The 24,658-nt window shown below is 43.5% G+C and overlaps 3 protein-coding genes and 2 long non-coding RNA genes across 25 annotated transcripts in view; 2 read left to right on the top strand and 3 right to left on the bottom strand.

The window, feature by feature from the left end:
* The window catches only part of LOC147653288 (uncharacterized), a 6,917-nt gene extending 2,572 nt beyond the window's left edge, over nucleotides 1–4,345 (bottom strand). The window contains exon 1 of the long non-coding RNA XR_015287317.1: nucleotides 92–4,345. This is a non-coding gene — a long non-coding RNA (uncharacterized LOC147653288). The remainder of the gene's footprint in view (nucleotides 1–91) is intronic.
* Nucleotides 1–14,384, top strand: part of FGF2 (fibroblast growth factor 2) — a 22,939-nt gene extending 8,555 nt beyond the window's left edge. Inside the window, exons 2-3 of the mRNA XM_086890628.1 lie at nucleotides 6,042–6,145; nucleotides 9,729–14,384. Of these exons, the coding sequence (XP_086746754.1) occupies nucleotides 6,042–6,145; nucleotides 9,729–9,914 (290 nt within the window). The 3' untranslated portion in view covers nucleotides 9,915–14,384. The remainder of the gene's footprint in view (nucleotides 1–6,041; nucleotides 6,146–9,728) is intronic.
* NUDT6 (nudix hydrolase 6) lies at nucleotides 9,337–22,288 on the bottom strand. Of its 2 annotated transcripts, XM_086890626.1 has the most exons (6): nucleotides 22,102–22,286; nucleotides 20,960–21,163; nucleotides 16,590–16,685; nucleotides 16,235–16,290; nucleotides 13,777–13,831; nucleotides 9,337–10,786 (listed from the first exon to the last, which is right to left on the bottom strand). In XM_086890626.1, exons 1-6 carry the CDS (start codon nucleotides 22,259–22,261, stop codon nucleotides 10,398–10,400), a joined length of 960 nt encoding a protein of 319 aa, XP_086746752.1. In that variant the 5' UTR covers nucleotides 22,262–22,286; the 3' UTR covers nucleotides 9,337–10,397. The 2 variants fall into 2 exon arrangements, with proteins under 2 accessions (XP_086746752.1, XP_086746751.1); XM_086890625.1 differs by lacking the exon at nucleotides 16,590–16,685 and having other exon boundaries at nucleotides 22,102–22,288.
* Nucleotides 22,248–24,658, top strand: part of AFG2A (AAA ATPase AFG2A) — a 161,121-nt gene continuing 158,710 nt past the window's right edge. For 6 of the 19 annotated variants that reach the window (XR_015287308.1, XM_086890588.1, XM_086890598.1 and 3 more), the window contains exons 1-3: nucleotides 22,248–22,478; nucleotides 22,880–23,004; nucleotides 23,583–23,740. Coding sequence is in view for 16 of the 19 variants with exons in the window: in XM_086890588.1 (XP_086746714.1) it covers nucleotides 22,346–22,478; nucleotides 22,880–23,004; nucleotides 23,583–23,740 (416 nt within the window). In the remaining 3 variants the exon portion in view is untranslated. The other 13 variants (XM_086890589.1, XM_086890600.1, XM_086890594.1 and 10 more) reach the window with 6 other exon arrangements.
* Nucleotides 22,413–24,352, bottom strand: LOC147653287 (uncharacterized). 2 transcript variants are annotated; one of them, XR_015287320.1, is made up of 4 exons: nucleotides 24,244–24,352; nucleotides 23,762–23,977; nucleotides 23,518–23,654; nucleotides 22,413–23,144 (listed from the first exon to the last, which is right to left on the bottom strand). It is a non-coding gene; the product is annotated as an uncharacterized LOC147653287 (long non-coding RNA). The 2 variants fall into 2 exon arrangements; XR_015287319.1 differs by lacking the exon at nucleotides 24,244–24,352 and having other exon boundaries at nucleotides 22,564–23,144; nucleotides 23,762–24,188.

The following is a 24,658-nucleotide window of genomic DNA, read 5'->3' as shown; positions in this document are numbered from 1 at the left end:
GCAGGCATGCATCATTATTTTGATAAGGAAACCCTGAAACATTTTTCTAATTCAAGAATATAGGGTGAAAATAATAGTGAAACTTTATTACTTGTACGCAGTAACGACTGAAGTTCTTCTCTGGTAAAGTTCGGAATTTTTTCTGTTTGCTTTTGTCCTCTTGACTTCCAAAGACGCATCAGTTCATCTGCAATGCCAGGGAGTCAGCAAACAGTGTGGCAGGAGGCATTTAGAAGGGTTTTAGACAATGGTGACTTGGAGTTTCTGGCATACGATACCCTTTCGTAATGCGAAGCACTCGCTGTTTACTCGGCAGCGCAAAATGCTCAAGTCGCGCTTTGTAAGCAGAATCCACAAACTCTGGATTTGCTTTTGCATGACATTTTTACTTTTAAAGGGCTCTGTTAGGTTTGATCAGCCAGATTATGCAAGCTGTGAGAAGTGTGGCTGTGCATGTTTTACACATGGGCACACAGGTAAGGAGCACGGTGTCACACTGGTGCCAGAAGTGTTGGATGTCGCACTATTCTGAAATTATTGTTCTGCAGGATGACTTTACTGTCTTTCATATGAAAACACCTTTCAAACTAAAGAAACTTATATGAAGTTTATAGGGAGCACCAGAGAATGCTGTGTATTTTGTAATCAGTGTTTCATGGGAGGGATTCCCAGTGCCACGGGTGCAGGTTAGGTAGAGTTGGGTGTTTGTAGGAATTGAGGTCAAGATGTAAATCAGAAAAGGCGGAGAACCTGAACAAGGGAAATAATTTCCATTGTATTCAGTATCTGTACTACTTTAAAAGGTGAAAACTTTTAAAATCTGGGAATGTCCATGTTAATGTAGTTGATTAGGATAGTGTGTGGATACTTAAAGTTACACAAGTTTCTGCTTTAAGCCTCGGTTTACTCTTAAGTGTAACCGGAACTTCCTGAAGTGTTTGTGTTTCAGGAGTGTGTATTTTTGTTGTAGATGTTTACATTTTGGAGACCTTGGGTCTGTCTGCGAGTGGTTTTCTGCCTCTGGCTGGCAAAAAGGAAAAAGATACACTTAGAATGCTGTCATGCAAAAGCAAAGAAGTGTGCCTTTGTAGGGGTGCGTGACTCACTGTTTCTCGCTGTGACACTCCATTGGCTCGATTGTTTTTGTTGCAATTCTGATGGTTTGGTTTATTAGCAGCCCACCTCTCCCGCTAAGGTTAGCTAGTTGTTTCTCCTCTCCCTGCCTCTCATGTGTTCCAGGTTTCAGGCAGCGCGTGCATCAGTGACTCTGGCAGTGGCTCAGTTTTACCATGAGCATAAGAAAGCAAGTAAGTTGTTGTTCTCTTGTTCATGGTCTGAAGACTCAGGGATGCCTCATATGTCAGCACGTATCAAACAGCAGGAGATATTAAATTGCTAATTGTGCCTTTGAGAAAGAGATATCAGAAATTGTCACAGACTGATGTGGGACAGAGGGACACAAACATATTTGTAATTCCTAGAGAAAGTTACAGTAGGCATCACCAGGTTGGGGTTTGGATCTGATCCAGCAGGCAGGAAATGTCAGAATGGGGGTGTTAATACCTGTGTGTTTGTAAATGCATGTGCAGCTTTGAACCAGTCCCTGGGCTTGGGGGGGTTTGTCGTGTTAGGTGTGGAGCAAGCACGTCCTGCTCCTTGTGTTTTTCTTGGACACCTGGCTGGGAATAGATGTTGCCCCCGAGCATGAAGGAATGGCCAACTTCAGCCACAGAGGATGGCGGAGTGGGAATTCGGCTGTAGGGTGTTGCATTTAGCGAAATGTTGTTGAGCCTTACTTTTTTCTCTTTTTTTTGTGAACTTCCTTGCATTTCTGATGCTTATTCCCTCTGGAGCTGACCCACCTCGGCAGTGAGATTGCAAAATAGCTGCTTTGTGCTTTCCTGTGGGCACGGAGGTGCTGGAGGACGGGCAGTGGGAGCTGGCGCAGCAGCTTCACCGCACTGTCACTCGGGGGCCTCGTGGAAGGGTTTTCCTTACAGGGCCTCTGCAAATATGTTGGAGATGGGCCCTGAGCCTTTGGCTGGGGCTGAGCTTTTCCACAGCAGACTGTAGTAACACTAGTCATTGATCCAGAGACGTGCAGCCTGGGATTTTTGGGGGGTACAGAAACTCTCCCTTCTCCTAAACTGAGTGAGAGGTGTTTTGTTTTTCGTTCCAATAAAGCAGCTGTATGTTGGTGAAAACAGAGATTGAAATAGTATCCAATTTGTCCTCCCTTCCCCAGCCCTGAGCTGCTCCCTTAGCTGCAGTGTGGCAGGCAGGGTTCTCACTGTGAAGTGATGGAGGCCGGGCTAGAGAGTCCTTCCAGCCTGAGTTTTGTGTGATCCTGACACTGGGGCTGGTACTTGTAGCTTTAGTCTGCACTGAAGTCTGCGTGTAGGGTGTTTGCTAGAAGGGTTACAGTGAAAATACAGCCGAGGCTGTAATCAAACCTTTATTTGCTGTGTAAATGCATCCAAAGCCAGAAACTTGGTTTTTACTTCAGGGTTTCTTTGACATACTGGTTGGAGTTCCCATTTCCTTGTGGAAGAGTAGAAGAATGGGGTTTTATTAATCTCCTTGACTAATAAATCCTCAAATTCCATCTCCTTCAGATGTGTGAGTTTGTCTCACGCTCCAGTACAGCACCCTGCTGTACTGCCCTTACCCTGCCATGTGTTCACTGCTCTTTGCTGCGTTTACCTTTTATTTTATTCCTAATGTGTTTCTGTCCCTTTCTCTCATGCCTGTGACCTTTATTTTCCCTTTTCCTTACTGATCCTGTGGCATTCTCCTGCCCCAGAACATCTTAGCCAGTGCAGCTGCTTGGGAGTGAAATACCAGCACGTGGCTTCGCTCACAGGGATTGCCCTGGGTGAAGGGCTTGCCAACAGATTCCCACTGGGAGTCAAAAGGTAGTGCCAGCTTAGCAGTGAGCAACTTCCAGAATGTGCAGCTCTGTGTTTCTGAAGTATTAAGTTGGTAGATTTTGCCCAGGTCTTTGGAATGAACCGATTTTGAAGGAGATTTTTGGCCAAATCCATTATGATGCAGAGCAGCGAAACCATTTGGGACCATTTAAGCTGTGCAGTTCCTGGGTCTGGGCCACTCTAAAGCTTTGGTTTATTAGAACTGTAAAAGGACCTGAGGGTTTGCATTGTACGTGTGATTTTCCAGTTCTAGTGCTCAGGACAATAAAAGTACTTTTGGAAAATGTTCATGTTTTCTCTGTTCTCTGCATTTGCCAGCAGCTTTCCTGTCTAGCTACTTGTCCTTAGAATTATTTTCTTCACTGGACTGTGCAGAACTGCCTTGGAAATAAATTTTTTTTGAGGTCTCTAAGAAAATGAGGAAGATCCATTTTTTTAACAGAAATCTGAAACATTGCCAACCCCAATGCTATTAAATACCACTTTTCAACTTCCATATTCTCAGAAAAGTCTCTCCAAGTTGTGAAATAAATGCCCATTTGTAACTCTCTTAAATTATACTGTTTAGTTTAACCTGCAACTTGTACATCTGTCCTGGCCACATACCCTGTGAAAGAACATCTCAGTGCCTGCTGCAGTGTGGTCCAGCTTCCTTTAGTGCCACAGATTGTACTGGTCTCAGTGGAAATTTGGATTGGCCTGTATAGCTTGTGGTGTTTTTCAGCCAGAACATCAGTGAATACGAATCTCTAACAGAATCTCTGTGTATTGTTGGGAAAAACCATTCCCTCTCTCTCCATTTTTGATACTACTGGAAGGCACTGTAGGTTCACCTGAGCTGCATCACTCAGAGTTTCTCCACTGGTGTGGAAGTGCATATGTACATCCAGAAATTCATCCTTCTTCCTCAGCAGGGTGATCCTATGAAGCTTCTTGTGATAGAAAAGAAAGTCTTTAGTAGGAGCTGTAAATTTCCTGGTTCCTTTGAGTTGGTTGTATTGTTTTATTTAATAATTTAGCGATGAGTTAGCCCCAGTCCTGGGGATGTTTGCTCAGCAGGAGAGCTCTGTGTTCTCACAGCACCAGCAGGCATCAAGCCTTGTGCTTGGCGTTCCTCATGGATTGCAGGGCATGAATGGGAACAGGGAAATAACACGAGGGGCCCTCAAAGGAGTGCCAGAGTATCTGGGAAAATGAGTCTTTTTATCCGTGGTTAATGAACTCCTTCACAACAATCTGCTACTTTTGAGGGGCTACAAATGTCTTAATGATTTGACTTTCATGGATGGGGTTTTGAGGTTCACTTGTGCTGAAAACAAGTATTGGGAGTAGATGTGATGAATGGAGTCTGCACTGTTGCTGTTTGTGACCAAAGGCTGCAAAAGGTGTGGTGTCAAGTGATAAATTTCTCTTACAATCAGTTTAGTTGCAGTGAGCTAAACCTAAAATTGTCGCTTCTGGTGACGATCATGTGGTCAAAATGTGCTTGATCAGTAAGGCTGTGCTGTATCTTGGCATCTCCAGTTTAGTGTGGCTGTGGCAAATAATCACTGCATTAATAAAGCTGTAAAATAACACTGAAACCTGACAAACTCATAGTACTGTTCTGGTTCTGTTTGTTCACATGTTTTTTGGAGTTGGAGAGGAAAATCCAGTGAAGCTGATTTTCCTTTTGAGGCTTTCAGTATTGCAGCTCTTTTCAAACTCTGCAGGAATACCTTGGGGCTTTTTGATTCTTTTCACAAGCTTCTCCAAACTATACAGATTTTTACAGGACTTACAAACCTTTACCAGAAGTTTATTTTTACAGAATTTGAACTTCTGGCCTGGTGTGATGCTGTAGGATTTTGTGTGTGTTTTTGTCCAGAGAAAGTCACGAAGCATCATAAGTCAGTACTGCAGTAATTAATATTAATTTTCAGCTGTTCCACAGCTGTTTCTTGTTAAGTGTGTGGTGAAAGCTGTGTGCTTGGGCACATCTCAAAAGTCCATTTCCCACAGTCCCTGCCCAGAGCACTCTTCCAAGTTCTTGCTTCCCCAAAGGCTAAGGAGTTACACCGAAGTGTTTGGAGCTGTTCACAAGTCCGATTTTGGCCTCCTAACTTGGGAGCGCTGTATTTTGGATACTTGATTCTGAGATGAAATTGCATCTGACTTTTTACTTTTACCCTGAAAAAGGGTTTGCAGCAGTTATCCCAACAGTTTCACATTCCCTGTATTCCTGGTGTTGGAGTTTCGGTTGGTTTCTTCAGTACCGCCTTTTTTCCCCCTTCAACAAAAAGCCAAACAAGCAACAACCTCTCTCTGAATCTCAAGAGATGCTCCTTCTCCAAAATTTACAGTCACTTCAGGAATTTATTCTGTTGGCTGAAAAACCCAAGCTATTTAAAACTGCATCTCCAAAGGGAGCAAAGTCCCTGCTGAACCAAAGCAGGTGGGTGAAGGAAGCTCTTGTCTGAGATGTTGTATACAACAGGCGAAAGGGGAAGCTTTCACGTGTTCATCCAAACTACTGGGTTTGATTTATGGCTACAGAAATCAGTTAAGGCTTTTTGTTAATAATTCACAAGTAGCAGCTGAAAGCTGTTTGATAGGACCTTACAGGTTTTCATTTCTATAAAGTCTTTAATTTCTTTTAATTGATGCAAAACATGTTCCTGCTTTATGTAACGCTGTCTCTTGTGCCTTTGCTGCCTTCACCTAACGCTGCAGTTCTCCTTGTTTGTTCCACCCACTTGTTGGATGGATGAGGTAAACGAATGGGTATTTTTCTGTTGGGACCTGCCAGGGCCCTTAGGAGTGATATGGACCTGGATAATCTCAGTTAGACTCGCTGACAGTCTGCCTGTACAGAGCTGTGTGCGTTCAGTGTCTGAGGCTGTTCTGCAAACATGGAGAGACACCTCTAGAAAATTTGCCGTGAAAAATTTCCATGTTCTGGGAGCAGTTGACTGTGCCATAAGTGGCCTTTCAAGGAATTTCATGGGTTTTAAGCTGCCTTTCTGCAAAATGAAGATTGAAGCTTTCTGTGGTGGAGGGTTTGAAGCAGTCAAGTGCTGCGATCCCACGGTGGTTGTGAAACCTTTTGTTGTTTTTTTTTTTTGTTTGCAGTCAAGCTGCAGCTTCAGGCGGAGGAACGAGGCGTGGTGTCCATCAAAGGTGTCAGTGCCAATCGCTTCCTGGCCATGAAGGAGGATGGCAGATTGCTGGCCTTGGTAAGCAGCACTTCCCTGATGTCTCTGTGTTGCTGTGTCCTGCCCTTGCTCTGTGTGGTGCGTGTAGCCTTTCTTCCTGCACGACTTGCTCAGCTGCTCGGGGTGGGATTTATCAGGTGGAGAAATGAGCTCTGCACAGCTTCTGTCAATTATTTGAAATAGGAATTAGGAGGATTTGGGTATTTCTGCCCTAGCTAGGAGCTGCAAAATTTAACAGGAATGGCTTGTCTGAGAGAGAAAAAATCACAGTGACCAGGAAGTTATAAAAACAAATGAAGAATAAAGTGTCTGCCTTTTTACCCTCAGGAGTAATTTTTTCTCTTTCACTTACTTCCACATAAAGCAATTTTAAAAGACCTCTTTGAAGTGGAAAGTAAAGCAACTTTCTTAAAAAAAAAATTACCTTCATGGTACTAATCTGTGTAAATTATTTTCTCATTTTCCTCTTTGTAGAGAATCAAGGTTTTTTGGGTTTTTTTTGGGCATTTCTACTTCCTAGCTAGAAAACTAGCAAGAAAAATATTTTTGAAAATATGATGATAAAATTTTAAAAGTTATATAAATGTGGGTAAATTAAGCTGCTCTCTAGTGAGACTAGTTTTAGTTTAAGCTCTTGTATGTTTTTGGTACCAGCTGAATTTTTAACCCTGTTTTAAAGCCAGTGCACGCAGCAGTCTCTGAGAGTTAATGTCTCTCAGAGCCAGATGATAATTTTTGCTTTAAGAACTGCAGTCACATTCATTTTTCTTATAAGACCTAAGCACTATAATTCCCTCATCCGCATTTATATCCTTCAGTGCCTGCTGAAGCACCACTGCAGGGCATCCACCCTACCAGAATTTTGGTTTGCAAGAGTCCCTGGTGCTTTGTGTATTCACACAGCCCCATTCAGCTTCTGTGCAAGTCCCCTCCGTGGCTTGGGCTAAGAATGTGCATTCCTCACCCTGGCTGAACTGCAGCTAATGAAGGAGCCATGACAGGGGCTGCAGAAATTATTTCTGATTCCGCTCTTTGCCTCCATGAAATGAGACTGAAAGTGGTTTCACAGGAGCAGGGCTCCCCAGGGCGCTCCTCAGTTCTGGCTCCAGGGAGTTTCGTGTGGGCTCGGGAATGCAGTTAAAGAACCTGCTTCAAGTTACTCGGATACTGTGTGACAGCTCAGTTGAAGAAAATGTGAGGAGTTGTCCACTGTGCTATTCTTGAGTTAAGGATAATTGGGAATTTCCTGTGGTGCTGGTGCGGTGGCATTCGGCTTCCCATTCTAATCGCACTTCGTACCCTGAGCGATGGGGAATGGTCAAAATAGGGTGTTAAACACTATTTGTAAAATGATAAACAGAAACACAGGGCTGTGTTTATATTTGGGACTTCTGACCTGCTGCTGCATGGTGGGTTTGGTTGTAGAACGTGCTTCCCTTGCAGCAATTCCAATTGCTGAATTCCTATAAAGCGAAACGCTCGGAAAGTATTGTCCAGTCACTTGGAATTGCTCTCTCAGAATACGTAAAATTGGGTCACTTTTTGCTTCTAACTTGAGCTTGTAAAACTTTTTTTTCCTTTGGTGTTGTTTCTGGAAATGGGTATTCCTTGAATCGTGTTTGCTGCACACAACATTGTTGTTATTCATAGGTGGAAACTCTCTAGTCTTTCAAAACTTTTTTTCTCCAACCAGCCTAACAAATGCTGCTGCAATTTCATGGCTGTTTTCTGTAGCACTGGCAATGTTTTTCCATGTGGATTTCTGTGCTGTGACTTCCAGCAGTCTGTGGCTGGCTGTGCCTTTAGCATTTTCTGCCTCTAAATACATACAAGAAACTGTTTCTACTTGCCAGCGTCCCTTGTTCAGTTAGAGCAGGGCTGTGTTTCACGAGAGCTCGCAAAGAGCGTACAGGGGAAATGTCTGTGGTAAACTGCACATGATGAAAACACTGCTGAAATTTCTTTTAAAACTTCATGGAACTTTAATTCTTAAACACATAATTTAGTCCTCTAATCCATCAGTCACTCAAGTGTTACTCTGTCCTTTTTAATGTCTGGGGTTCTTTAATTACTTTTCAGCGTCCAGGATCAATTTGCAGTGTCCTTGTTTTACAAATAAATTAACATTTTCGGAAATACGTTTGTAAATTTTTCTTCAGGCCTGTTTTTCGTCTTGTTGGATGTTTTTGTAATTACTTGTTGAGACATGCTGCAGGGTTTGTTCTGAGCTGGGCTTTGCAGGATGATTTACAGCCCGTGGACCACTGCTCACCCTGGTGATCTGCGTGGGGGTGCAGTGCGTTGCGTTCTTGTCTGGAAATCTGGATGATGCAGCTTTTAATTGATCATTTTCATGCTCTTTACTATCAGGCTCAGTCGTGGGGGAGAGGTGATCCCTAGCACTGGAGGAAATGCCGGGTTGTGAATGCAGATAGTGAAAGTTTCCCCTTGGAAAATACACTTTTAACTGAAAATACCTGTGCAGAAATGCGTCTGTTCCATCAGATTCTTTGATGGAAAACCAGAAATGTTTCCCATCTGATATGGTTTATTTTGACTTTCTGGTTTAATTATAATGAAATACTTTCGTTTTATGGAATGAAATGTGATGATTTCAGTTAACGAAGAAATTTCCCAAACTTCTCATGAAAGGACGAATTTTGACTAACTTGTATTTTCTGGTAAATAATTTGTTATTTAAGGATATGACCTGTTCATTCCATTGTGCTTGTGTGGTTTCACTGCGATCAGCGAGATTTTGCCAGACTTCAAGGACTTGACTCGAAGGGAAATTCTTGTCTTTTGATGTTATAGATTCAAACTGTGCTCAAAGAATGTTTGTGAGAATAACCTGCATTTAATTTGAGCAGAGTTCAGGTGTTTCATGAGGTGCTGTGAAAGCTTCTACTGCCAGATCTGCACTCTGGATGCAGCCCGGACTGAAGTGTGTTTGAAAGGAAAAAGCTCAGATATCCAAGGTTTTTCCATGTGCTGAGATTGACAGTGCAGTCAGTGGCTGGCGTCCTGCTCTTGTTGGACAGCAGTACAGCTCCTGAAATGTCACCTCTGGCAGATGTTAAGGAATACATAGTTCATGAAGCCTGAGTTGTCATTTGTCACCTGAATGCTGGTGTTTATGTCAAAATGTTTACATTGACAACGTACTGTAGGAAAGCACTGGTGTCACGTATACTTTGGGGAGAAATAAGGACTTTTCTTTTTTCAGCCTTTATTGATGTGCCTGAATTTCCACCTTGGGCAATTGTACTGAATTGTCTACACTCAGTTTTAAAGTTTTGGTTCTTAAAGGCTTCTTTATACATTTTCTGATCAGAACAAGGAAATACACAGTAAAAGCAAATTAAAAGCTGCTTGGTCTGTGTTAGAGACAATAAATGAACCATAGGTAAAAACCTCTTGTAGGTGCTTTTAACAACATTTTCACAATAAATCAATAAATTCACAGTTTCTTCAGTCGTGAAACAGTCAATCTCTATTTCTTTAAAGCCAAGGTACTGCTCACATTCTTGCTAAGTTAGTCCCCTGAATGTGAAGAATTGATTTGTGGTGCTACACCAGTAATGCTTTCTCTTTTCCCTTTTAGAAATACGCAACAGAAGAATGTTTCTTTTTTGAGCGTTTGGAATCCAATAACTACAACACTTACCGGTCACGGAAATACTCGGATTGGTACGTGGCACTAAAAAGAACTGGACAGTACAAACCTGGACCAAAAACTGGACCTGGACAGAAAGCTATCCTTTTCCTTCCCATGTCTGCTAAAAGCTGACTTCCATGGCAGATTCTGAGCACCGATGCCACACCAGCACTAAAGATGTCGCCTTTCCTACTCCTCTCCGAAGTAGCCAAATATAAGCAATTATTTGCTGATATTATAACTACTTTTGCAGATACCAGATTAAACCATGAATGTTTCATACTGTCTTTATATTGCTCTTTAAACCTATTGTGCCAGTGTGTGTGAGATAAAATGACTTGCAGAATATATTTTCAGGATCAGTAACACTTCTGTTTTCTTCTAGGTACTTATGTATTTTATTTACCTTGTGCTTGCTTTACGGAGTAGAGGAGAACAAACCTGATGCACACTTATAGCAATAATTACCTTTAAAAATAATTTATATCTTAGCTTATTAGAGAACAATTACATTCTAATAATTACCTAGAAAGAAGTCCACAGATAACTGTAATATGCAACACTGCAATAATAACTCTAAATTATTACTATAAGGAAATGTGAAATGTATTGCTATCACGTCATGTTTCTGTAGGACTCGGGCAGCTCCCTGTGGTAGAGTTTATAGAACAGGCCTGTGTAGACAGCTGGGAACTCCCTCATGGTTATGTCAATCCTATCAAACCCTTCCCGGTACCCGAACAGTAAGAGCTTGGCCACGTTGCTGGTGATGGGTGTGGTGTTTTCCGTCCTGGCCAGCTCCTCCAGGTCCATCCACTCGCACCGGAGGCACTCGTGCTGGCAGAAGCTGATGTGGAAGGAGGAGGGCTCCATGCGGCAGATGATGTACATGTCTGACTTCCCAAAGGCTCCGGGGTGTTCGTGTTGCTGCCTGATGCTTAGGATGGACTTGAACTCCGACTTGATGCCAGTCTCTTCAAAAACCTCTCGAACTGCTGTGTCTCCTGGGTGGAAAGAGCAATCCTCACAATACATCTGAGAGTAATTTAGCACTCCTTAAACCTTCTGGAAAGGTGGAAAGCCTCTTACTCAGCATGTTCTCTGTTCTGCTTCATAAGGTTTTCAGAACGTAAGTCTGTTTTTCCAGCACAAGGATAAGCTGATTTTTTTGGCCCCCAAACAGAAGTAATTACTGTGTGTTGTTCCTGTGTATATCCTACAGAATTACTTTGGTAATGCTGTACGGGGTGTGGTTTGTAGTGGACACTGATGGCTGCTGGCTCCACTGATCTGTTAATTCAAGCACTGCACTGTCTTTGCAGTCCTTTGGATCTCCATCCCTCTCATTGCCCCTGCCCAGTCTCAGGTTCAGACTCTGTGCACCTGCACCTGTACTGATGTCAGTTCTCTTGATCGGATCAGTTTCTCTGCACCTCACCCCAAGGGGTAACAAAATGGGTAAAACTCTTTTTAGAAAGTGAAAGTTGGTGCCAGGTCCTTTTCAAGATGTACCTTTAGAGTCTGGTGACATTTCAAATATGCCACAGCACCAGTGCAACACAGAGCCCGTTCTTGCAGGAAACATGCTGCGAGCATGTTGCATCTCTGCTGCATCTGTGCTGCACGTGTGCATTCTGTGTGCCCCAGCCAGAGTGAGGTCAGTGCTAACATTCCTCACCACAAACGCAGCAGGAAGTTGAAGGGTCTGCAGGGTCTGTGTGCTGCAGTCACAGCCAGAGAACCACCCATCCATCCACAACTCCTCCAGAGAGAAGATTTTTCTCTTCAGTAACAAATTCACGAGCCCCAAAGAAGCTTTTTAATATTCCACTCATTTCCCCGAAATCTGCAATTTCATCACAGTCAAGTCAAATCCAACTTGCCTGGGGTAACTACTGGTGGGTTAAATACTGTCTTTTCCCAAATTAATGTAACCTCCTGGTCGTGTCTGTTCTGAGTGGTCAATGTACAGAACTCTTGTGCAATGCTGTCTGCTCCTGTTAGTTCATCTTCAGTAAGGAATGTGTGCTGACTTGCTTCCAAAAGCAAATGCATTTTAAAAGACTCGTAGAGATTCACCATCCTATGGAAGCTTGCATCTTGCCAAGTCAGAGGGGAACAAAACAGACATTTCAGGGGTGATTTTAGATACTGGAAATTTTAACTCCCTGCAGGTTTCTTTGTTAGTGGGCAAGGAAGGGGCTGTGTTACATGGAAGTGAACTGAGATCATGAGGAATGCTGAGGCAGGCTGTAGTTAAGAAAATTGCAGTAATGAGGGATTTCATTTAAGCTTTGAGCTTTGCTTTTAGATGAAGTGCTGTTTTGTTTCCCTTTTATTTAAATGTGTGTGTGTATGTATAAATATCTAATGACAGTTAAACTAGAAGAAACACTAGGGCTGGAGTTTCAGAAATACTCAGATACAAAAATGTGTGCACTTTGCTTAATCTGAATCATGAAACTCTTGGTGTCACTTGCAGGAGTCAGTTGGCACTCATTTAAGTAGGCAGCCTTGCATGTTGTCACTTCATGTAACCAAAGGATTTTAAGCATTGCAGTAGCAATTTTTAATTGTAATTTGAAATTTAGTCCCTTGACTGACTTGTGTTTTTAAGGTTTGGTGTAAGAATGAGAAAGGAAAATTAGGCTCTGTTATATTTTATGCTTCACTAATTTATATCTTCTTGTAATATAAGCTGTGATGCAGAGAATAGTAACTTTTATTATTCTGAAGTTTAGAAGTGGCGGGAGGGAAGCTGTAAGAGATTCTTCTCCTGGGTGGTTCTGAGTCCAGGCTCCAGCCATAGTCTCACCTGTTAAGTGAGGGATGGCTGCTGTTGTGCTCAGTAGCAGTATCACTCTGGGGAATCCCACTGGAACACCAGTGCTGGTCATTTGTGGCTCCCTCAAGTACAAAAGTCCTGCTGCTGCTGGCACTAGAAGTGAGGAGGAGCCTGGCTAGACAACAGCCATGGCATTTGGGATTCTTTTGAAAACATGGATCCATTTCACCACGTTCCATTGCATTATTCAGCAAATATTTTTGATTTCAATTACCAGGTTTGACAGAAAGACTTAAAAAAATGACTCATGAGTTATAAAAACTAAACTCAGCCATATCCTGACAAGAAGAAACTTTCTTCATGAATTGAAGTAATAACTGGACTGCAGCCCTACCACACACTGTTGTAGGGAGACTGCTAAAGTAGGTATTTCTAAGATATAGAACAGTCAGGAAACCTGGGCTTAAGAAGTAACCAGCCTACGGATCATGATTTTAAGGGCTGAGATACAAGGAGAAAAAGGGCAGATTTTCTCTCTCTCCATAAACACCCTTGTTCATTCATTCACCTGTGAAGATAAACTGCAAGCAGTGTTCACCAGTTGCGCTGTGTTGGAGAGAAATGAGTCCTCAAGCCAGCACTGTTTCCTACCAAAGGAATGCCTCACGTCTTTGTTTGGAGTATGTGCCCCCAGGACTGAGGCCCTGCACTTCACCCTGGCTCTGTGCCAAGGAGAAGCTAATCAAGTGCAGGGGGTGGAAGGAAGCAAGTGCATTTATTTCTGTTTTGCACATAAAAAGGGAGAGTTGGAAATTTTTGCTTAGTCCATCCCTGAGGTCATTGCCCTTAACTCCAGTGTGAGCCGAGAGCTCCCTGTTTCAGTTTTATTTGGGCTACATATGGATTACCTTAATCCTCTGCACTTCTGGCTCATATTGCAGCATATCTGACCAGCCTACAAAAACTTAGCTGGCCTCAAGCACTCAAAAGAAAAGTGTGGAAAAGAGTAAATGTTACAAACACAAAACTTCTTTGTCCTGAACATGCTACCCTGTTACCATTAGGGTCCCAGGATTGTGTCACTCCATCTATTCACCGTTAATTGAAGGAAACAATCCATCACAGGAGCGACAAAGATCAGGCTGTATTTCAGCAGTGTTCATGTGTTTATAGTTCAGCTGATGGCTGACCTGTTCTCACAGAACTTACCAATGTCTTCTCCTGGATTAGACAGACCTCCTGGAAACTTCCATGCGTTTATAGTCTGTATTGGGGGAAAAAATCCATTAATGAAACAGTCAGCCTGTGCTGCACTCTTTAATACAAAAGAGACAATTGACACATAACTTTTTTGTTGAAGTTGCAGTAGTTATTTTACGAATATCAGTAAGTAGGAACTTGTTTGTTCCTGTTGATGTGATGATCAGAGATGGCTACAGTCTGTATGAACTATTGGAACAAAACACCTACTGATTGAAAATGCAAACTGTCCAACAGTCATTAGACAATGTTGCTGCTAGATAGAGTAGTTGAATATTAAAAAAAAAAAAGCTGCTATAGACTATATAATCTTATATTTAATCACTAATGTATTCCACTTCCATTGTTTTGGCTTTTAAAAAATGTATATATATTTAATCTTACAAACAGGTATTATGATTGTACTGTTCTATACTGCACTGGCTTTAAGATGTGTCTGTAATGATCATTTAATGTAACTTGTCATTTTCATGGAATACAAGAAATGAGGGCTTGTGTGTGGTTTATGTATAGAAACATTTATTGAATTGCAATAAAGTTCAGTATTAAAACACGAAGTGCAGGCTTGGTGTTGTTACTCACACTGCTAAAGGAGTCCCAGTCCCTGCACCTCTTGCAAGGGCACAAAGATTTGTAGGTTTTACCTTTACTTCCATGTACTTTCTATTTCTTTCCTTGTTAAAAGTTTATGTAGGAAGAAGTTACCCTTCTCCTAGAAATAACTGCAGTAAAAAGGCACGCTGGCCCAAAAAAAGCTTTTTTTGTCTCTGCAGCATAGCAGGGAAGCTGTGTGCTTTCCAGTGATTTGAAACCCTAATGACTACATTGGAAATTATTTTTTTTTCCTGGGCATTCTTAAAAGGCTTGGATAGGAATTTAAAGTAATAGATTAAAAATAGTGCAGATGGAAAATACATATATTTGTCTGTTGGCTTTCAGATTTACTTTTACTTCGTGGAAATCTTTGTGTGCTGTGGAATTGTCCTGTCACAATTAAACCCAAACACCTCTTAGAATTCCAACAGCTGTTAATTTATTCATTTTTTTTTACCCTGATATCTGCTTAAAATATTTACTAAAAGGTAAGCATGCACATTTATATTTTTTGTATAAAAGGGTAAATTAATGTCATGTTTCTAATGTTTACAATGTGTTGTTCTGTCCTTGGAGACTCTCTGGAGCTGGAACCACTTTTGGAGTCCACAGCATGAGATGTAGGTTTATGCTTTAATGGGTAATTGCTGAATGAAAGCCTGAAAGTCCTCGACATTTTACTTTATTTTAAGTAAAAATATAAAACACAGAAATGAAAAATAAACATTTTCAATTACAGGAAATAAGTTCAGAGGAAGAATGTCTTTTGTGTTACAAATTCAGTGTGGTATGATTGAACCTGCCTGTGAAAGCACTCTTTCACTGAAGCTCATTAATTGTGTTGTGGGTCCTAACGAAGTGATGTTTTGGGTTCTGAGGAGAAAAGTCTTAGTAGCTATTTCAGGAACCACAGGAGAATGTAGCCAGTGAGATTCTGACACATTTCAACTGTATAAAATGAAAATGATTCATCCAAGTGTATTTCAGTCTACCTAGGAAAATTCTGATTGTTTCATGTTAAAACTGCATTAATCTCACTCTCTTAGAGAGTTAATTCGTGCAGTTTTAACAGGAAATACTTTAACTTGCAAATGGAAGCATCATGGAGGCTAAATGTCCCTTGAATGGAGTAGCACAGGCAGCTGCCAGTGAGCTGGAGAGCTTTCTGCAGCAGCCGAGTTCAAACCTGGGTTAGCCTGCTAGGGGCTGGAAGACATTTCAGTGATGGATGGAGTGACCTCAGGCCACATCACACGAGCCACCCTCACCACAGCCCTGCTCTGGTCTGGCATCCACTGTAGTGAGGATGGGCGCTTCCATGAGTGAGGAATTCAAGATCTCTACACCTGCTGGACCAATGTGGTCTCCAGGTCACGGCCAACCATGCTACTGCTTGTTTAAAGCCACAGGTACGCCTGGAATTCTGGAAACCAAACCAAATCAGTATCCTCTCAAAATCTGTTTCAAGCCATGGGGATTTTTCAGAGGTCTGCATGGATCCAAATATGAGATGAGGGACTCCTGGGTCAGTTACAAGAGAAAACAGAAAGCTCCAAGCAGGAAGGATACTTTAGTTCTGCTGAATCAATCTGCAGTTATAACAAAGCTGTTGATTTTCAGAGTGGTTTTTTTTTTCCCCTTAATATGGAATTCAGTGATTTGCTGATATATGTGTTTAAGACACTTGTAAAAGGAAGTAACTTTCAATGTTGGAACAATTTTGGACTGGAATAAAAATACATTTTTGTTTTATAGTACAAAATAAGCTTATCTAAATGAACTTCTCTGTCTTATAATCCTGCAACAAACGTACCTTATTTCTGTCTTGTACAACCAACACCTTTCCAGTGCTTTCATCTAAAACAGCACCTGGTATAGAAAGAACATTGAAAAAGAGGTGGGTGTTGGACAATGTTCAATAAAGCATAACAAACCCCTAATGTACAGTTAGCAAGGTTTGTATGGATGAATCACAAAGTGGTTTGTCAGTGGAAAACAGATGCACAACAAAGTATCAGAAAAAGGTTAAGTATCCCGTATAAAAATTCAAAGTTGGCAGTACCAAGATAAATAATTGCAACATTTAAGTTCCAGATTAGACAAGAAATGAAAAGAAAAACTTGCTTGTGTTAGTATCAGAACTAAAGAATGCAAGATCAAGAGGTTACCCAAACAATCCGAAGCCACTCGCTTCAGCAGAGACGTGCCTGTAATCTTCCTCAAATAACAGGGAATTTTCCAGTGACTCTGGCTCAGAAGCCAGCCTTAACAGGGACAAATTTTTCTCTTTTTCAAATTTCACATTTCAAGTTTTCGTGAAATTCATAACAAAGCCCCCATCTGCTGCAGTGAAGGTTTGAGTGGTTTTGGTTTAATAACATACCAGGTTTAGTACTCTGGGCTGACTGCACAGATAATGTTCAGCTGTGTCACTGTCTCTGAACTGGCACTACCCAGCTAACAACTCATGACAGGAACTGCACCATAATCTGGGTCAACTTCTCAATCAAAAAGGGTTGCTTCCAAGTGGAGAAGTGACAAAAGACCTTGATGAAAAAACCTGTCTGAGAAGTGCAGCTTTTCCTTATGCCCTCATGCTCAGCCCATGACTTTCTCCCACAGATTACAAGTTTTCCTACTTTCTGGAACCCAAGTGCTTTCATGTTTAATTATGTCATAATCACTAGTCATACTTTGAAAATGTCCTTCCTTTAAAGCAGGTATTTTTTCTCAGATTTTAAAGAGCGCTGTGGTGAGCAGGATGAGTGCTGTGGTGCAACTTACCAGGATCTTTTCCACATCACTCATGCATGGCTTTCAAATTAGAGGTTAACTGTAACAAAATGCTTATGTCATTTTACAGCAGGAGGAAGAGGATACTGGCACATCTGTGATGATATGTGCATTTAAAATGCTATGGGGAAGTATGCCCAAAGGAAGGAATTATTAAGGAATGAGTGTCCAGCTAAAAACATCCTGTTTTTTAATAATACATGGCAGAGTTGTGTGTAGGAGGATATTTCAAAGATGAAGTACCAGTCTTCCTTCAAGATATGTCAAAGGACGTGCTTTAAGAGGGTAGTCACATATCTGCCTCCCCGTGGCTTGTGACTTTATGATTTCATTCCTCCTGTAAATATTTAGCAGTGTCCAAGTCCAACTACTGTAATGATTAAAGGAGACAACAAAAGGAAAGCAGAAGGAACTTTGTGATTAGAGGATTTGTTTTCTAGAAAAGCCATTTCTCAGCCAAAGTGTTTGCTGAGGCCAGGGAGGGCTGATGAAGGCAGGAAACTGCCGTTTGAATCAAACAGAAAGTGTGTTTGCTCTTCTCTGTACCCCTGAAATTGAAGCCTGTGAACGTAATTTTTGGCAGTGAAATTCCCAGTGAGGTAATCAGAATATCTGCTAGGGGACACCTAAATGCAGAGCAAGAGGGAAGAAAACACACTAACAGGATTTGTTCCCTCACTGGGCCACACCTGGTTGGCATCAGTGAGATTAGAGCTTGACTGCCCTGAATTGTAGTTTTTAAAACTCTCCCTCCTGCTACAAATGTGGAGGTTTAAATCATCCAATGCCAGAAAGACTTTCTGGAAAGGTTTATACTTTACCCAACCAGGTAATCACTATTACAATACCACTTAGTTTTTGGATGTTCTCTTTTGGGAAACAGGCAAGAAAAGCATTTTATAAAGCATTTAAAAAAGAATCCCTCCAATAACTCCAGATTATAAGTAACAGAGGAGAAAAGTATGTTTACCCCACCTGTTTTATTTATGACTGATGTAAAAATGCATGCAAAGATTTCAGTGTTGAGATGCACTTGTTAAGCAGAGAATGAGTGCAGACACCACTGCCTGCAGTATAAGCATCAGCAGACAGGAGCAGGTATTTGTGAAACACCTTGGGAACTACTTTTAAGTCACAGTAAAGCAGCTGCTGGTTTCAGACTTCCCTAAGTACCAGGACTGGCAAAGGCTGACAATCCTATGTGTGTGTAGGCTCTCCTTCCCGGAGTCCTTCAACTCCAAGGACTTTGTTTCAACAGGTGGATTAAGGTGGTAGCAATGCAAGTAACAGCTGTGTTGTAAGGCTTGTAGAGCATGTGAGGGGGAAGGAAATGCCTTTCACTTTTCTTCCTCTCCCTTTACTTTCCTTCCTCAGCTTGTCCTCTCATGCCATTGTTGCGTGGCACGTTTACAAACATGTCACTTGCTGAATGGCAGGCCACATCCTCCTCAGAGAATTTTGGAAATGCTTTTTAAAAACACGTTAATCACTACATACACCAGAGACTCCTCTGTACCTTCGCACATGTGGAAAATCCTGCCGCCTACAAACGGATGTAGTAACTTAGCTGGGAGACACATCACATATTCCACTATTTCTAAACAATAATGGCCAAGCCCAATGAGTAACATTTGCTACTCTCTGCTTGGCCACTTTCTATCCAGTCTGGTAAAACATGACCTGACCCTGCTTATTCACACCTTTGTCATCACTTGGCTGCACTCGGTCCTGAGGCACAAGCCCTGGCTGTGCTGCGTTTGCTGCGTGGGAAAACTCCAGACAGGAGGAAAACCAGCTGCTGGTCTACTTGGCAATGAGACTCGCTACCTGCTCCCTGTTGCCGTGCTGGCTTCCTGCTGGCCAGCCAGCCACTCTCCACATCTCTGCTTTCCATTTTCAGGATCCTCACGGGACTGACTCCTGCATTTCACTGACTGGCCACGGCTTTGAGATGGGGACTCTCACCAGAAAATTGATTTTATTTACTGCAGACACGTCCTAAAATACTTTTTGGTTAGGGAGTAAAGAAAGCCTTGTGTTTGACCCCCTCCCCAATATCAAAGTATTTAAATACTTTAATATTTCAATAAAATTAATTAAAAATATAGTGGAGCCTTTCCACTACCCCAGGTCTCCCTCCTAAAGTAGAAAGATAACGGAGAAAATCTACCAGGTGGTATCCATGTATTTTTGGGATGTGTTCCAGATCCACTGACAGGGAGCAGAACAAAGGACAAAAAAACCCCACATAGCAATCATCATTTTACACTTTTCACACTTTCAGCTGCCTAGAATTCTTTCCTGGAGTATTTACGTCCTTTAAAGAAAATCCCAATAAAGACTAAAAGCATACAGGTTTGAAAAACGAACACATACATTATATGTTGTACCATTTTAAAATCCATACAGTAAATTATGGAATCCATATACCTGCTCTTTCCAAAGTTTTCTTTAAAGATTACTCCTACTTACAGAGTGCAAAGCAGTACAAAGTACTTGCACAGCTGAAAATTATGCTCTGAAAATACATTTTTAAATATTTGCGAGTTTTTCAGAGTTATGATTTTTCTTATAGTTCTTTCTGATGCCCACCAGGGTCACAACAACAATCTCTTGCATGATTTCCTTTCAAGCAGCACTTTCAGCTGTGCAAGTTCTACTTCAGAAAAACCTCTCTCTCACTTAGGTTTCCTCACAAGGAGTAACCCGGTGCTTTTGCGAGGAGAATGCTCTGTCCCGCTCCACTTTAATGCCACATATTTTAATGGTGAGGTTTCCATACCTCAGGAAAACATGCTTCAACATGCCCATTGACAACCTCCAAGGCCGCCTTCAGCATCCACCCTGCCCTCTGCTGGCCTGGGAACGGAAGACTCCCAGTAGTGATGTTTTTTTCCCCCAAACTTCACCTGACCTGCTGCTACACAGAGCAAACCATCTTTCCTGAGTTCCTCCTATCTGGATTTTTAGTCGAGAAGTAACACTCCCCAGAGTCTCTGCAAGCCAAGGACAAAGAAGTCAGGGTTGCAGCTGGAGAGATTTGCTCTCCCCAGTAATTTCAGTGTGTTAATGTAACCCTTGACCAGCACGTGAGGGGTCCAAATCTCCAATTACAGATAACTGAGCAATGGGATAAGTAATGGCTTAGCTGTGGAACTCTGCTGAGTGAGAGAACGCAACCACTGGAATTTGGTGAAGCTAATTTCACTTAGTTATTAATACTGGCTTATTATCAGTCCCTTGTGCTGTGCTATATGAAAAAATAAAAAAAAAAAAAAAGGGAAACTGTCTTGTCTAAATCCTTGGAAATTTTCTCAGTTATGGAACAGCTTTCTAGCTGTGGTTGTGGGAGGTCTAGATGGGTAAGAGTATGGCCTTTGTTGGGGTTTTTTTTGTAAAAGATATGTTTGGATTTAAGACTCCTAGGCACTTAGGCAGCTTAGATCAGCTTTCGGACCATTGCAGTTTAGGCTAATAGATGCTTTAGCTTCTCAACAATCTCTGTTGGGTCAAGTTTTCTCCATTTACAGACATTAACTTGAACATAGCTTAGATAAATACACATACTAAGCACACGGAGCAGAGAAGTGCTTTCTTCTCTACTTTGGTGGTTACTTTTTCATTCCAAAATGCAGGAGCCAGCTGGTTTCCATGTGCTGGTTGTACAGAGGAACAATTCCTACTGAACAGGCTCCCAAGGGCTCCTTTAAGACTTTCTGAGGGTGCAACCGCTCCCATAACTCACCTGCAACCCCCAGCTGGTGTGTGGCGAAGCCTGGCAGCCTGCTGGGCCCCTCTCCCAGCCACAGTGTCAGGGTGGATGAGCCCTGCTCAGCGTGATGGAAAGCAAAGCCTTGGGAAGCAGCCACTGCCACAAGGCTGCTCTGGAGGATGGGGACATGGAGCCAGACAGCAACACGGCCTTCATCCCGCCACTGAGACACTGACTCTGCAAGAGAGGGAAGTGAGGAGGGTCAGGGATCCCTTTGCCCTTGATCTGCACTGTTTTGAACTTTACCACACACTAGTGCTATCAGTAATGTGCAAAAATCTGTATTTTCCACGTTATTTACCACAGGGTAAAACTATTGGTGGAGGGAGAAACTCACCAGCAGTCTCAGAGGCTGCCAGCTCAACATTTCATGTGCAACAACTTGGTGTTCACGTGCAAAATTATGGCTTTTCCATTTGGGTCTGCCATGAGAAACAGGGAAAACTACTCTTCTGGAGTGCTGTGTCCCATTCTCTGCTCCTCAGTACAAGGAAGACAAGGAACTAGTAGAGTGGTCCAGTGGAGGCCACAAAAAGAATGAGAGGTCTAGACCATCTCTCTATGAGGAGAGACTGCAGGAGCTGGACCTGTTTACCGGGAGAAGATGAGTCTCAGATGGGACCACATCCATCCAATCCAAGTATGTCAAAGGTGGGTGCCAAGAGAATGATACCAGACTCTTGTCAGTGGTGCTCAGTAATGGGACAAGGAACAATAGCCACAAACTGAAAACACCTGAAGTTTCACCTCAACACGAGGAACAACTTCACACTGAGACTGGCAGAGCACTGGAACAGGCTGCCCAGTGGGTGCGCGGAGTCTCCTTCTCTGGAGACATTCCAAACCCACCTGCTGTGGTTTGTCACTCCTGTGCCACCTGCTCCGGGCGATCAGACTGGATGATCTCCAGAGGTTCTTTTCCAAACCTAATTATTCTAAGGTTCTGTGAACGACCCCCTGCTCCCCCCATGCCAGCGCCCTTCACCTCCGGGCCGCGGCTCAGGGTCCGTGAGGGGAGGGCGGCGGCTGAGGGCGCCCCCTAGCGGGCCCCTCGCCGCCCCTCACACGCCGCCCCCCGCCCGCCCCGGGACTCGGGACCCCCGCCCGGCACTTGCCCCGCAGCCACCGCCCGAAGGCGGCCCGCTCCAGCCGCGGGGAGCCGCGCAGCTCGCCCAGATCCACGCTCACCCCCCCGAACTTGTCCGGCCTCGCCCGCAGCCTCGTCAGGGCCACCCAGCCCCGCGCCCTCCGCAGCGCCCGCCACGGGCCCGCCATGGCGCTGAGCGGGGCGGGGAGCGGCCGCCCCCGGGGCGGCGCCGGCCTCTGCTCCGGAACCGCTCTACGCCGGCCGCGGGCAGCATGTCCGCCTCCTCTTCCAGAAGGAAGAGCAAGGGACGCCCGGCCGCGGGCGGCGGCTCCCCTCGGGATGCGCCCCTCGGAGCTGCCGCGGGCGGGCCGCTGGCGCTGCGTGTCGCCGACGCTGTGGAGGCAGGTACGGGGTGCGGGAGGCGGGGACGGGCAGCCCCAGCCCCGGCTGCCTCAGCACGGCGCGCTGAGGGCGCCTCGTTTGAATCGGAGTCTCTGCCCAGCCGCGCTCCTGGCTCCTCAGAAAGGCGGGGCCGGGGTTGGGGGTCTTTCAGTCTAGGCTGCCAGCAAACCTGCTCTTATCCCCGTGGAAGGGGAAATGCCGGTGGCAGCTGAATGGCGGTGGATGGGGCAGTGCCGACCGCCCGTGTTCCCAGTCCCGCCGGCTGCGCCTCACGGAGCTCCGCTCGCTCCCCTGAGGGCGAGCGAGGTTGTGCTTGTCGGGGAGCGCGGGAAACGCCGGGTGTACTGAGGGGAAGGGGAGAAAAAAAAACCAACAAACTTTATTTGTTTTTTTTTTCTTTCGAGGAGATGACAAAGTCCCGAAGATGCTGCGTAGAGCTCTGGCACAGCTGTCGCTGAACAGCATGAAATCGGCGGATCTCTGCATAGGGAGGCCGGCCCTGCTCACCTCCGCTGAGGGGCGGCAGGAGGTGAGACCCTTTCTTGACCCTATAAGTACATTTCCTGTTCTATTAGCTTGTTCTTGTTATATTTAATGGAAGCAGCATGGATCGTGCATTGAGGAAGATGGTGAACGTGCTCTTCTGCCTTTTCTACGCTGTAGTTATATCTGTTGGAAAAATCCATGCAGCTGATATTTTTTTTTTTCTATAAATTGATAAGTCACGTGTGAATAGATGGGGTATATATTATATTTCGCATAAGCACACACATCTCTTATGTGTAAATAAAGTGTATAGCTATTTGCTCATCTTTTTTTCACTGACGGGTAGCATTTTCTGATCAGCACAATGTATGCTTTTGAGTTATCTGCAGAATGTGTAGAGAGTCCTGGTGGAATTTTTTATCACATTTGTAAGCAAAATACAGCCCCTTCAATTTTGAAAGTGTCTTAGATCAAATCTAAGCTCACAAGTGTCCCTTGTGTCTTGCTCAGTGGGACCAGGTTTTAACCTAATCCTTCATATTAAATCATTGCTTACCTTGACTGGAAATGAGAGGGCCAAGACCTCAACTGACAGCTGTTTGCTTTGAAAACTCTTCCTAGGTCTGTATTGCCTGGCCCACCACAGGCTTCCCAGGGGGGAGAATTGGGCTGGGTGAAACCACGCAGAAGAACCTGAAAGTAAATCCAGGTGATGCTGTCACTGTGCAGCCTGTGACTGGTGCAGTCATCCAGGCAGAGGAAGTCGATGTAAAGCTGAGGTATGGAACTTGTTATATCACCTTATTGAGGTTTTCATTCAACCACTTCCCTTCAAAATTTGTCATCCTCTTATCATTTCACAGAATTGGCATTTGGATTGTTGCAGAGCCTGATTATAGTTATTTCCTAAATGAAGTTACTTTACAGGTACTTTTGAAAGTGTCCTAGCACTTAAATTCACATCACAGCTCCCAGGCAGTCAGTTGCAGATTTTTTTTTCCGGGAAGAAATTCCTCCTGATGTCCAGAGAGCCATAGTTTCATGTAAGAAACAAGAACATAAATTACTAAAAGAATAAATTGACGTCCCATTGTTCAAGCACTTCCTTGTGCTTCACAGGTGTAGTTCATTCTCTGCGTTGTGCTTGTATGCATAATTTAGCTTTTCCTCCACTTAAAAGAATCAATCCCCAGCTCCAGACCCCAACAACATAACTCTGTGTTTACTGATCAGGAAAGGCAATGATCTATTAAGAAGTGTCCTCTGAATTAACTTTGTGCACCTGTTTTCCATCAGGTTGCTGTCTTGAGCCTTAAAAGCCGAGAGACGGCTTTCATTTGCAGGCTTAGGGCTCCCCCCGTTGTTCACACTGAGCTGCAGCAGCTGCTTTCAGTGCCTTCGGTGCCGCTGCTTTTCAGCGTGGAACTCACACCCAGGTGTCCGTGCTTACAGAGGTTGTGGATTTCCCTCTGCAGAACTGATGAAGTGAGTCTTAGCTCTGAGCCAGTTAACTAAACGACTGCAAAATGTTCTGTGGGGAAAACTTGGAGTGTTTTTCTAATGGATGTGTAAATGCTCAAGGCACTGTTTTAGTCAATAGAGGTTGTGTCTCTGCGTATACAAGGCTGAAAAAGACATGCCTGATCTGAATTCTTCTCAGTTCAGGACCTGTAGCAACAATTATCGTGACTGGACAG

Source organism: Cyanistes caeruleus, chromosome 5, assembly GCF_971803275.1.
Source record: "Cyanistes caeruleus chromosome 5, bCyaCae1.hap1.1, whole genome shotgun sequence".
Lineage (NCBI taxonomy): Eukaryota > Metazoa > Chordata > Aves > Passeriformes > Paridae > Cyanistes > Cyanistes caeruleus.
Note: the sequence above shows the minus strand (reverse complement) of the source record. Positions and strands in the feature narration are given on the sequence as shown.

Coding starts and splice junctions, on each gene's coding strand:
- NUDT6 (XM_086890626.1), bottom strand. CDS start 22,261: ATGGCGGGCCCGTGGCGGGCGCTGCGGAGGGCGCGGGGCTGGGTGGCC. Junction 21,164..22,101: donor CTTCGGGCGGTGGCTGCGGG/GCAAGTGCCGGG, acceptor CCTCTCTTGCAG/AGTCAGTGTCTCAGTGGCGG. Junction 16,686..20,959: donor ACACCAGCTGGGGGTTGCAG/GTGAGTTATGGG, acceptor GTCCCTGTTAAG/GCTGGCTTCTGAGCCAGAGT.